The sequence below is a fragment of the Arabidopsis thaliana genome, chromosome 3 (assembly GCF_000001735.4).
Source record: "Arabidopsis thaliana chromosome 3, partial sequence".
NCBI lineage: Eukaryota > Viridiplantae > Streptophyta > Magnoliopsida > Brassicales > Brassicaceae > Arabidopsis > Arabidopsis thaliana.
This window is the reverse complement of record NC_003074.8, coordinates 1,479,148-1,491,956: the sequence shown is the minus strand read 5'-3', so window position 1 is coordinate 1,491,956 and position 12,809 is coordinate 1,479,148. Positions and strand designations below refer to the sequence as shown.

Here is a 12,809-nt window from a genome sequence, read left to right as displayed (position 1 = left end):
GACTTAAGCATAGAAGGGAAGTTTTCCGTATTAGTAAGTGGTATCATATTAATATGATTGACTGATTAAACCGGGATTAGTTTATTACAAGGCTAAGGCATGCCACTCTTTCAGGCCCAATAGATTATACCAAAGTATTACTTGTGCTACTCTAAAAAAGCCCATTGGCAAAGGAGTGGTAAATGGAAACATTGTCTGCAATATTGTACTATATTGGCCAAAATATGAATTCAAGTTTTGATAAGAGACACAACGGTTACTAACTTACTAGTGAAAACAACTGTAGTGATTTCTCGAATCATACACTAATTTGACCTTTCGAAAATAACTGGGTCGAACACAATGGATAGTTCTCAAAGTTTTCTCCACACTTTTTTGGATTATTTTACTTTCGAAACATCATAATCAACACATGAGTCTCCAGGTTGGTACTTTATGGGTCAAATTTAATATGGTGTGATCACACAACAGTAGTGGCACACTATACAAGTTGATTATCATAAATGATAATGCTGTTATACCTACTATATAGGCGGCTGCAACATCCTTTTCACACTAAGATAAACACTACATAACATACATCCTACTTTTTCTGCAACCTAATAACCAATAACCATTCTTTTTCCGAAATCGAGATATTATAAACATCATTCCACTAACAAAATTAAAGCACATTTTGTTTCCAATCCTCCAAAGTAAAAAAGATAAGGACATCCCCAAAAAAAAAAACATAAGACTAAGACAAGCATACATGTCCATATTCTAAATAACATTACAAAAGATGATCACATAATACTACAACTACCTGGATTCTCATCGCTGAACATATGAGTATAAGAATCCGAGTGAGGAGGCGGCATTGGTGGAGGGTGAGCATAATTAACTGCAGGATAAGGCCGAGCGTACATCATCGGATGGTACATGTCGCCACCGTGACCACCGCCATAGCCACCATGAGCTACAGCTTGTTGTTGTTGTTGTTGTTGCTGCTGTTGGTTCATCATCATTTGCATATATTGTTGTTGGTTCATTTGCTGACTTGCCTGAGGCGGCCCTGGATAATATCCTCCACCTCCACTCATTGGCAAGCCTTGAACCGCTGGGTAAGAGCCGCCTTGGCCACCCATTGGACCCATAGGACCGCCTGGACCCATCATACTCATCGGACCACCTGGACCCATCATACCCATCGGACCACCTTGACCCATCGGACCGCCTGGACCCATCGGACCGCCTGGACCCATTGGGCCACCACCAATCCCTTTGGCGCTATGATTATGATTGCCCTTGTTACCTCCTCCTCCTCCTCCTTTGCTGTGTTTCATGAGCTCATCAATGTCAAGGCCCCCATGGCCTCCTCCTTTGGTCCCACCACCACCTTTTTTAGGCCCACTATCATAATGCTGAACTCCTCCTCCCCCACCATGAGATTTGACCTTATTACCCCCATGGCCATCTTTCTTCCCAGCGCTCTTCTTCTCATCTCCGTTCCCACTTTTACCCTTTTTGAAAAACCCTAGAAGGCCACCACCACCACTTTTGGCATCTGTTTTTCCGGTTTTGCCCCCACCTTTATTCTCTTTCCCTTCTTTCTTACCCTTCTCTCCTCCTTTACCCTTTTTACCATCCTTTCCATTTTTACCCTCACCCATTCCCTTCATCTGCACCGGAATCTCAAACCCGCCACCACCGCCTTTCTTTCCTCCACCGCCTCCGCCTTTGAACCCATTCATCATCATCATTATCTCATTGGGACCCTTAGGTCCACCACCATTACCATGATGACCACCCATCTGAGGCATCATCTTGTTAGGCATCATCATCTTATTAGGAGGCATGTGATTACCCCCACCTCCTCCATGTCCATGACCATGACCCATCTCATCATCATCATCTTCATCATCATCGAACTCATCATCATCATAATCATCTTCACTGAAATCCTCATCATCATAATCATCTTCACTAAACTCATCGTCTTCATCATCAGCAAACTTAACTGACTTCTTCTGATCCTTAGCTGCCATAGGCGGCATCTTCATCTGACCACCACCACCACCACCGTGAGCAGCCTTCATCATCATCATCTGTTGAATCTGTTGAGGATTCAATTGCATTGGCTGACCATGTCCATGATTCTGACCTCCTCCACCGCCACCACCAGCTTTACCCTTGACTTGGTTACTCTCTTTTCCACCTTTAGGCTTATTGTTTCCACCCATGTTGAGATTTGCAAATTGCCCATTCAGATTAGGAAACCCCTTTCCACCTCCGCCGCCTCCTCCTCCACCACCGCCTAAGATCTCGGCATGTTTGCCTGATTTGCTAAGTTTCTTAACCAGAAGAGCTGGGTCAATGTTCCCTGTAACAGTAACTCTCCCCTGTTCTACATCTGCTTTTACAGAGTAAACACCTGAAATCAAGGAATATCAAGTAAACCAGAAGTCAGAGTCTTCTCAAGAAAGTAACATAATTTTGAGTAATTTTTGGTGAATGGACAGCTCATGAGTTAAATTTCAAGACTTTGGACTCTATGGTTAAAATTAGGAACTTTTTATGTCAGATTATTCCAAACTGATTAAAAAATTCTTCATATAGTTTTGGGAAATTGACATAAATGGAGGACACACAGATAGTAAATCTCAAAATTTTGAACTCTATAGTTTTGGAAAACTTGTAACCTTTTAGATGAAAGTCTCACAAAACAGGGAAAAACATTTATAAAAAAAAAAAAAAAAAAAACACAACACAGTTCATAAATTTCACAAGTTCTATATATTTGAGCTGATAATGTTTTTAAAAATCATTATTCATAGATCCATAGCTTCTGAGAAAAACCCAATTCATAAATTTCAGACTTTTGTGTTCATGTTTTAAAATAAGCTTCACAAAATGAACAATTTTGAGATGACCAAATAGAAAGCAAGAAGAGACCTTCGATTTTCTGCAATTGTTTCTTCACTTTATGCTTACACCCTTCACAGTGTACGTTCACTTTCAGAACACAAGTCTGCAGAAAAAAAAAAAACAAATCCGACCAAAAAATTAGCTCATGAATAATATATATACATCAAACACAAGCTTGAAGAAACAGAGGAAGAAGAGAAGGAGACGTATACCTGAAGTTTCATAACATCTTGTTTATTCATAACTTCTCTTAGATTTGTGTGTTTTCACAGACAGAACTCTGGTTATAGAGAGAGAAAGAATGAATGAGTTTAAGACAGAGAAACTCTTATTTCTTCTCCTTTATGAGTTTCTTTCTTTCTTCTGAAGAGAAGAGAAGAAATGGTGAGAGAGATTATTATAAGAGAGTTTTGTGTAATAAAGGCGGTTGCTGTGTTTAACAAGGACAGAGAGAGAAGAGAGAGACTTGAAAAAACACACTCAAAACTTGTGTTTTGTTTTATCTCTGTTTCAGGGTTTCTTATTTCTATGTCTGTAAAAAAAACTAAGAGAGAGAGAGAGAGAGAGGGCGGTGGCACAGCTTGCAAGGAAATCTCCCAACTTTGATTTTGCAAAATATCTTTTTTTAATTGACACTTTTAATATCAAATCTTTTCTTTTTCTTCTTTTTAAATTTTCGTACCTTTTTTTATGTTTTTTCTTTTTCTGATACAGAGTTGAGGGAAAGAAGAAGCTTAACGTACAGCCTCAGCTTCGTCTTTTGTACTTAGCTGTGTTATGTATTCATCTTCCCGAATACGATTAATTCGAATATTTAAGGTTCCTTAACTACAAATACTTTGCTGTTTTGTTTTTTTTCCTTGTTTTATTTTGCTATTATTCCTAATTTCGTATATCTAATGTGTGGTTTATATGTAAATCAACTTTAATTAATATGGTCAATAATTTATGTTTGTCATGTTCTTATCATCTCGTGTGTTTTTTTTTATTGAAGATTTATTATTTATTATTCGCATTTTGTCAAATGTCTATATCCATATATTAATAGACAGACGTGTTAAGTAATTCTCCAGATATTTTGATTAAGGCTAACAATTATTTAGACATTGAATTTTCTCTAATAAGTAATATTGGTCATTGCATATATCATTTCCTTGCAAACTTCGATCACTACAATAATTTACGTATGACACTGATAGTAATATGAAATTTTCATGATATTAATTATGATTTGTGATCAATGATTTTAATGATCGTTGACGAGAGGGTTTAGGATCCAATCGCAAGCAAGAAACCGTCTTTGTCACCAAAATGGACTTTGTTTAACAACATCACTTACGCAAACATTGTAAGGTAGTGAGTTTAAACATTAGTTAAAGACTCCTATAATGCTAAATTATGCGATCTAGATCTTACGTATAATACTTAACATACACCATCGATATACTAAAAAGTCTCACATAAACTGTTAGATTGTCAACATAATGTGGTTAGCTCAATTAGTTAAAAAATTGTATAATTCGATTAAATTTACTAGTAGTATCAAACCAAATCTTTTGAAAACTCGATTAGAAAACTCGATTAGAAAATTAAACAATAACAAACGTATAATTGAATTTAAATCGAAATATATAAGCAGGAAAGGGTACAATAATGTTAATGGGGTTTTAATGGGTCATAAGACAGGTAGGTCGCTTCCACTCTTTGCTGTGGAGGATAGATAGAGTTTTCTTGGGCCAGCTTTCAACCACCAATTAGTTCCGATTTATATCAATTATTAATGAACTATTTAATTGTATAGTTGAAATATTTTGTGGGTTTATATGTTAGCAATAAAATCGATTTACTTGCTAATGCATGTGACGCATGTGCACCACTTCACTGAGATAATAGTAAGTGATTAATTTCTTCCATAAGAAAATAAATAGACTACTGATATTTTGTGCTTGTTATTTTAATTCTCATAGTGCAGCTTTAAATTTTATACGACTTTGACTGAGTTTAGTTACTAAGATTAAAATAATCCCCACACTAAGTGAGTAAGCGTTAGGTAGATAGAATGAATACACGTGTAGGATCTGTGGTAAGATTATACAAAAAGTGACAAATCTGGAAAATAACTAAAATCAACTGATTTAAGTTTAAAAAAAAAAAAAAAAAAAACTATTCATAGTTCGAATCTCACATACTCTACGAACCTACAATTACAAATTACACAGACTAAGCTTGCATAGATTCACATGTCATCGAATTGAACCGCGTACATGGTGTCGGTCCATGGAACCTTAAGAAGTCAAATTTTTCTCCGACCGAAAAAAGTCAAATAAAACACGAAAGCTAAAAACAAAGGCTAGACCAAAGAAAATAAAAGAAAACCACGAAAGCTAAATATATAAGAGAAAAAGATGGGATAAATATTAGCATTGTTTTAAAGGGTTTTTGAGCAATCATTTTCGGAGGTATTTTAGACACTTCTTTTTTATAGATAAAATTATTAACTTTCTCTGTTGTTTTTTCGTCTTATATCAAGAAAACCAACCTCGTGACGAACATTGCTGTCAGTTTAATTTCTTTTGTCACATATCAGTTTGGTTATTTCTTTAATTACTTTATTCTTATTGTTCAAAACTTCAAATTCATTGCTGTTATAATTATAAGAGAACGTTAGAATTAATTCGTTAAGAAAAATTGTAACGTTGGGTCCTATTTACCTCGTATAACTCAGTTTATAAAGATTTTAAAAGCTCAGCTATAGGTATCTTTGAATTAAATCTAATTGAAGACAAAAGAAAAATGACACACGTTAGTCCCTAAAAGATAATATTCATACTGAAAGTATCATAGCTATGTTCCTAAAATATTTCTACAGTTTATTTTATTTTTAAGAGGAAACTAGGCTTTAACTTTTCCTTTGTGGTTCGGTTTCCATAGAATTTATCATAAAAATGATATTTTTATTTGCTTTTAGTACGCCACTACTATACACCTTTGACTAATCAATAAAATTGTGAATGTTTTGGAACCATTATAAGATGTGGGGTATTTTTGAAGCACATGCCAATGAGTATCCAAATCAAACTGTTGTTTTATGAACTTTGTTTGCTTTATAGACGTTGGACCTAACCTATGTTCTCATCTAGTGCTCTACACAAATCCACTGCAGTAATTAAAAATTTTATCCTCTCAATTTCCAAATTCTGTATTTTGAAAATGAATATCTATATATCAATCCATTTATGGTGGTAATTGCTTACATGTTTATTGTTAATGCACGTAGAGTTGGAATGATCATATATACCATACCATTTTGGCATTTTGCTTACGTCAATAAAAATACTATACAAACATTCGATTAAACTGTGTGCTCAGATACAATAATCGTCCACATAATTAACCCAAAAAAAGTGTCCCTGAAATTTGTGCTTATATACTTTAGTCGCCCACCTTTAACACTGTTGGAATTATTACGCAAAAATATATATCTCTTAAGGAGAAAAAATCACTTTATTTTTGTTTGACACGTAAAATTCATTTTCTAAAAGCTATTTCGGAACCGATAATACAAACATTTTTTTTTATAGAAACATATACATTGTTCGTAATTAAAAACTGTGTAACAAAAAAAAACATATGAAGTTAGTAGGTGTTTTTATTATTATTGCAAAAAAAAATCCAAAAGTTCTTCAAACTATTTGACAAAAATTTGATTCTTGCGCTCAGCTTTTATCTTCTCTCGTACTAACCATGCTTCCAGATACTGCAGGTTTTGATTAGCAAGCCTAGTAGAATAGCAAAATATTTTCAAGTAAGTATCAACTGTTTTAAATCACGATCCATATTCAGTTAAGTTATAATGATGAACAAATATGTTTCTTACAAATAAGATTAACCGGCCATAACCTGGTACATACTTTTTTTTAATAAACAAGGATAATTGATATAATATGATTATATGATCTCATGAAAAATAGGGATTTGTATATACTAACCAACAAAAAAAGAGTAAACACAAGAGCTAAATGTATCACGTGTTAGGTTTGATTTTGAAGGTCAAATGACGAATGGGAAGATACGTGTGAAAATACAGACGAAGTTTGTTAGTAGTCGAAGTCTCAAAACAAATTATAAAAAGCAAATTTGTCAACACCTTTGACTTCATCTTTTGAAAGTATCTCTCAGAAGTAAGTTTCGCAATGAAACTATATATCGAATTGCAGACATGAAACACATGTATGTATTGAACATTTTCGTCTCACGTTTTTACAAGTTCTAATTTAAAAAAACAAAAAAAATAAACATAATATTACAATTCTTTATTATACAAATAGAGGACTAAAATTAAAAGATCACTCCCCAACATATATAGAGATTGACACCATATATATATATATATATATGAATTACTGATCATTTGACAAAGACTAACGATATTTATATTTTGATGAATCCGAATTTTTAATAAATTATGATAATGTGAAAACACAAAAAGTTGAACATAACTTTTGATTTATATCATGGGGCTATACAGAAGATGATCTAAGTCTACACATTTTTAACACTTACGTAAACCTGGATGAATTTCACTAGCTTTTTGATTATATGTCTTATTGCATGATTAGTCTTTTGGATTAATCAAAATAACTTTAGATAATATAATTTGGTTGGGTTGACGCGCATGTAATGGTAATTTACATTAATTGAACCTGAGAAAGGCGTAGATCAATTAATCTAAGTTCAAGAATATGTTTGATTTTCATTGCAAACGAACTAGATTCGTGTTAAAGACAACAAATTTTTAAAATAATACTTTTCCCATTTTTATCACTTAAATCCGAATGTTTATATATATTGAAAGAATCTGTTAATAGAACATTTTACGATTAACAACTATGGTAAAAGATAAAAGAGAGTGAGAAGGATGTCCACAGCTGGAGGCTTTTGGACTGCATATCCAAAATTGGGTCACAAACTTTAGAGTACATAAATTATGACACTTCTATGGTATCTATCAATGTATCTATATATATAATTAAAGAGAGCATTGTATTGTTTGGTTAGGTACAAATGCATCAACTTTTGAATCTATATGGGTGTACATATGTGTGCAATAGACATATATACCCTCACTTGCAAGGACACCTACCCTTAAGTGACAAATCACTAAAATATCTTTATTTCAAATGACTCATTCTTGTTGAATGTTGATGATAAGATGGTGATTTTTGTGGTTCATGTTATTTTATGTCTTCTCATTTTATTTTATTTATCTTGATTAGTGTTTTGTAGTTTCTATTATCTGAGAAACTTCATATGAACTTAAACTATCTAGATGATTCATAAACGTTTTTATAAGTGGCAAAAGTAAATATCTTGCAATTTGTATTCAATACTCTCACCTAAAAGAGTTAAAGCCATAAAATTGGTTGGTAACGACTATCATCGAGCAATAGCATGAAAGTTAGGTGATGAGAAATACTTATTTAGTTTAATTCTTTTTATTATGAATATATTTGCTTCATTTTAGTGTTTTTACAATTTTATTTTTGGAATAAATCATTATTTTTTTCCAAATAAAAAAACTATATGGACGTTGAAACAAAGTAACAAACTCTGTACAATACAGAAACCAAAGTCTCGTGTTTCATCAAGCTTTAACCAAAAACAAACTGCGATTTTATTTCTTGGTACCAAAACGTCGTTTTGGTCTAACGGTTTAACTTTAGAATCATGACCGTTTGATAGTTTTTTACAGGGTAAAATCCACAAGACAAGAAGAGTATTGGGGCAAAACCGAAAACAAAAGTGTAAAGAGAGCAAATCCCAAGGATCAAGAAAAGAAAAAGAGAAGGAGAATACTTTATTGGGTTTGCAAAGACATGAAGCAGAAGGAAACATCTGCTTTCGTCCGAAAAAGAGGGAAGTCAGATTCCAAAAACTGCACATACATTACATTGTTTACATACACACAAATTCATGTATATTACTGTGTTTATAATATATAGGTTCCTGATTTTAAAATATAATTATTGATCTCTCTTTTCCTCCATCATAGACTTTCACTTTTGTCCCCCTCATGTTCCAACATCCTCAGTAACTTGATTTTCTTTCATTAAACACACATACATATATACACACATTCACAATATTTAAATGCAGGGTTGTTATATATGTTACAAAAGAGTAACAAGTCCTCTAGATAATCATAAGGAACTAATTAGTTATTCTAAACTTTTTTTCTAAAGAAAAAGTTGTTAGTACTAAAATTTAGTAACTAAATGTTAGTTCGATCCGATATCAACAATACTGAACGAATGGACCAGCAATCTTTTTGGTTGATCAGAACTATTGTACGAAAAATGAAGCTTTTACTTTATCAGGTTATTTATTTACTTGTTTACCCATGTCTCTCATGACCGATTCACTTACACTTGAAATATTCTCTGCACTTTTCTTTTACCAGTCCTTTGCAACTTTACTTTTTTTGTCGATTGCAATTTAAAACCATTTACACCGAAAGCTTTTCTTTTATATATAAAAAGAAAATAAAGTAATATTTTAGTTGTTAATAATGCAAAGAGTGGTGCACAAAGTTCAAGTGTTTGTTGTCTATGTTGGACAAGACATTGACTAACGCGTTTGAAACATGTCAACAAAAACTACAAATCTTAAATATCTAATTTGCAAAAAGCTGCTAAACGGTCGAATTTCATTTAACACGCACTCTATACAAAAGCAAACCAAACCAGACAAACCTAATTCTTGTTCACAAACTAGAGTATTAATCATCAAACCTAATTAATAAAATTAAATCTACTAAATTCAAAACCAAACTAATATATTTAGCTCGTCTTCTTTGATTACCACATCGTATATGAAAGTTTTTATCTCACCTTAGTCCACGGGGAAATCATCAAAGTTTAAAATCGAATTCGAACACAATTTTAGATCATGGGCTTGGACTAACTATATCAAGCCTCTAGCTTATTTTTGCCGTCCCAGGCCTATTTGTTTTGTTTGTTTATAATACTATTGCACATGGCCCAGACCAAGAAAAAAGATAACAAAGTAGTAACAACCCTTTGAAATTTATACACGCAGGCTTCAATAACCAACCAATTCTATGGTAGAGATCACACAAATTAGACACAGTAAAGCTTTTTTATTATCATTAAGTTACAATCCTAGGAATGTGGTCACCATGGCCTTACCCAAGGAACAAAACCGTGTTAATTTTGGTGGGTTTCAGCATCTGACGCCGTTGTTGTATCTTTCTCCTTCTGTTTCTCCTTTTTCTTGCTAAGTCTATCAGAGTAACGAGCAAAAACAGCAGAGAGTGCGGTCTTCACAGTTTTCTCGGGCTCGGGCTCCTTCTTCTTGCGTTTTCTCGAGTCCTCCACAAAATCCTCGTCTTCTTCAACAGGTTCCTCTGAGTTCACATCCTTCTCAACTGGAGCTTCCGGGATTGGTGGTTCTACAACAGACGGGTAGCTCGAAGTTGCACGCTTGAAAGGCTCGTGGAATGTATCATACAACCGCTTCACCTGAGGTTTTACAGTGATTTTCAGACTTCTATCACAAGATTGTTGAGTTTTCCAATTATAGACAGAGGAGAATGTACCTTACGTTCGCCAATCCCGGGACAACGTGCTAAATCTTCCATGGATGCATCGATTATATGAGCAAGAGACTGCATAAACCATGATTTTTGAGGTTTCCAATTTTAGTTTGAAACATAAAAATCATAAATTCACAATAACTGGACATAAGGTCTTTTTAGCTCAACCCCGAATGTAGAACCAAGTGTAACTACATCGCTCTTGTTTACATGTCGAATGCTTGTAAGAGAATGGTTTAGCTGCAAACATCATAAACTCAGTGAGAATTTACAAAAGTGACAAAAAAAATCAATATGCCAGCCTAAAGAGTTTCCATACCCGTGAAAGGTAATCTGTATCCATTTGGCCTTGGATGAGATCTGCAGGTTTGTTTTCATAGACTTTTATCGTTTCCAAATAACGGGCACATTCTGTCATGCTGCAAGAGAATTCACACAGAAAGTGGTATCAACGAGAAGCAGAGTGCTTGAAATGTGTTTTCATATGAGATGCAAATAACTAGATTGATGTATAGACAGAGACCTCCAGGCACACAATAGAGTGCAATCATGAAGTAGAGCGGTTTTTGTGACTTCAAGCAACGGTTTCACCGTATCTTCCTGTGCATAAGTATCATAGTACATAAACGAAAACACTGGATGCAATGTAACTGAAAAAGAGAGAAATTTAGCATCAAAATATGGTTTTAAGACTTACCACGTCGACATGGCAAAGAACAACACTTAGCTTGAAATTCTTTTGTAGTTCCCTAATGCGGAAATAGAGGTAATCCGGATGTAGGAGATGATACCGCAAGCTGCAGTAAATCAGATGTATCTAGTGTGAAAATTTTGTGAATTTTAACACATTGATGGAAAATTGAAGTTGCAGAGTTTCACCTTAAATACAAAGCGCAAGAGTTTTGACCAAGCACGTAATCTGGAATGATATCTGAGAAAACCCATTTCACATTCCTGATATGTTTAAGAAGCGGGTTTCCTTTCTACCATCAATGTTATCCAACAAATATAAGTCAGACGAATTCCAAAGAAGATGGAAATTGAATCATGGAGGTTTAAGTCTCCTCACCTGTCGATGGCTAACGAGAATAGCGTTACGATTTTGAGTTGTGTTTGATGGTACAGAGCCAGTGGCTACAGGAGTAGAAGAAGATGAGGCTCCATCAGTTTGATGCGTTTGGCTACAACAAAAGAAACATACACCCAACAAAAATAAGTGGATATTTAGTATGTATGTAACATTCTAATCAGAAAACTGAATCTGACTGTTGGCACAAGAAGATGAAGTAAGAAACATTAAGTTTCCGACTTTTCAACCTCAATCTTTAGAAACATGATCAAGCTACATAAGTTACAAGTCTAAAATTTCATTCTTTCTCAGGAAATAAACAAAACCAAAATCACATTTTTCATAGAGATATCAATTCTAATTCGACTTTCGTACCATCACTGCAGAAGAATGGTAAAAATCAGTAGAAATGTTCGGAATTGCAGCACTAATTTCATCAAACTAATCTAAACTTTGTAATTCCAAAGGTAAGTCAAACAAATATATAACACCTTGAACTGTGGGGCACCTGAGAAGCGCCCGACGGCTGAGAAGAAGAGGCGGCTGCGGAGGAAGGAGGAGGAGGAGAGTAGACGTCGGACGACTTGACGAAAGCGAAAGCCTGAGAGAAACTCTGGGAAGGCTTGAAGAGAGATGGAGGCGTGGACTTCGTCTGTGAGCTTTCCAAAACTTCCTGGTACGATGGCACACCAATCACGATCTGGGTTTTGGGTTTTCTAGCAATCTGTTGGTGCAGACTTCTGGATTTCTCACCGTCGTCGTCTTCGTTCGCCATGAGTGATTGAATCTCCGAGAGCTCTTTTTTCTTTTCCCGGACTCTGTTTCTCGTCCTCAACTTCCCATGGGATTAACAGGCTTTTGTGGGCCTTAATTGTTCAAGCCTAAAGCCCATTAATTATGTAAATTTGATACAACGTAACACGTGTCTTAAGATTATAGACGAGACGAGACGACAAAACAAATTAAAACCAGTATTTTTGCACACTATGACAGTCTTCATCCAATTGTCTAAAGTATCTAGAGTTACATATATGCATAGATTACATCATACATGTGATTACACAGCATGTAATATAACGGAGCGAAATAAATGCATAGAGTTACATATATCCCTTAACTAATATTTATTTTAAGGGATAATCCTTCTGGATGGAAATTGACTCATGATAATTCATACACGATGAGATCCGTGACCTGACTGGAGACCTAGTGGCGGTC

General features: G+C 34.5%; 2 protein-coding genes across 4 annotated transcripts; both read right to left on the bottom strand.

The window, feature by feature from the left end:
* Positions 1–184: 184 nt before the first annotated feature.
* AT3G05220 (Heavy metal transport/detoxification superfamily protein) lies at positions 185–3,628 on the bottom strand. Of its 2 annotated transcripts, NM_111395.4 has the most exons (3): positions 3,120–3,628; positions 2,935–3,010; positions 185–2,413 (listed from the first exon to the last, which is right to left on the bottom strand). In NM_111395.4, exons 1-3 carry the CDS (start codon positions 3,147–3,149, stop codon positions 786–788), a joined length of 1,734 nt encoding a protein of 577 aa, NP_187173.2. In that variant the 5' UTR covers positions 3,150–3,628; the 3' UTR covers positions 185–785. The 2 variants fall into 2 exon arrangements, with proteins under 2 accessions (NP_187173.2, NP_974226.1); NM_202497.2 differs by lacking the exon at positions 3,120–3,628 and having other exon boundaries at positions 643–2,956.
* A 6,286-nt stretch (positions 3,629–9,914) lies between these two features.
* Positions 9,915–12,618, bottom strand: ERCC1 (nucleotide repair protein). 2 transcript variants are annotated; one of them, NM_111394.5, is made up of 9 exons: positions 12,083–12,618; positions 11,592–11,703; positions 11,402–11,505; positions 11,220–11,319; positions 11,046–11,122; positions 10,842–10,941; positions 10,691–10,762; positions 10,526–10,594; positions 9,915–10,448 (listed from the first exon to the last, which is right to left on the bottom strand). In NM_111394.5, exons 1-9 carry the CDS (start codon positions 12,364–12,366, stop codon positions 10,134–10,136), a joined length of 1,233 nt encoding a protein of 410 aa, NP_187172.1. In that variant the 5' UTR covers positions 12,367–12,618; the 3' UTR covers positions 9,915–10,133. The 2 variants fall into 2 exon arrangements, with proteins under 2 accessions (NP_187172.1, NP_001327616.1); NM_001337571.1 differs by having other exon boundaries at positions 10,526–10,762.
* Between the last annotated feature and the right edge of the window lie 191 nt (positions 12,619–12,809).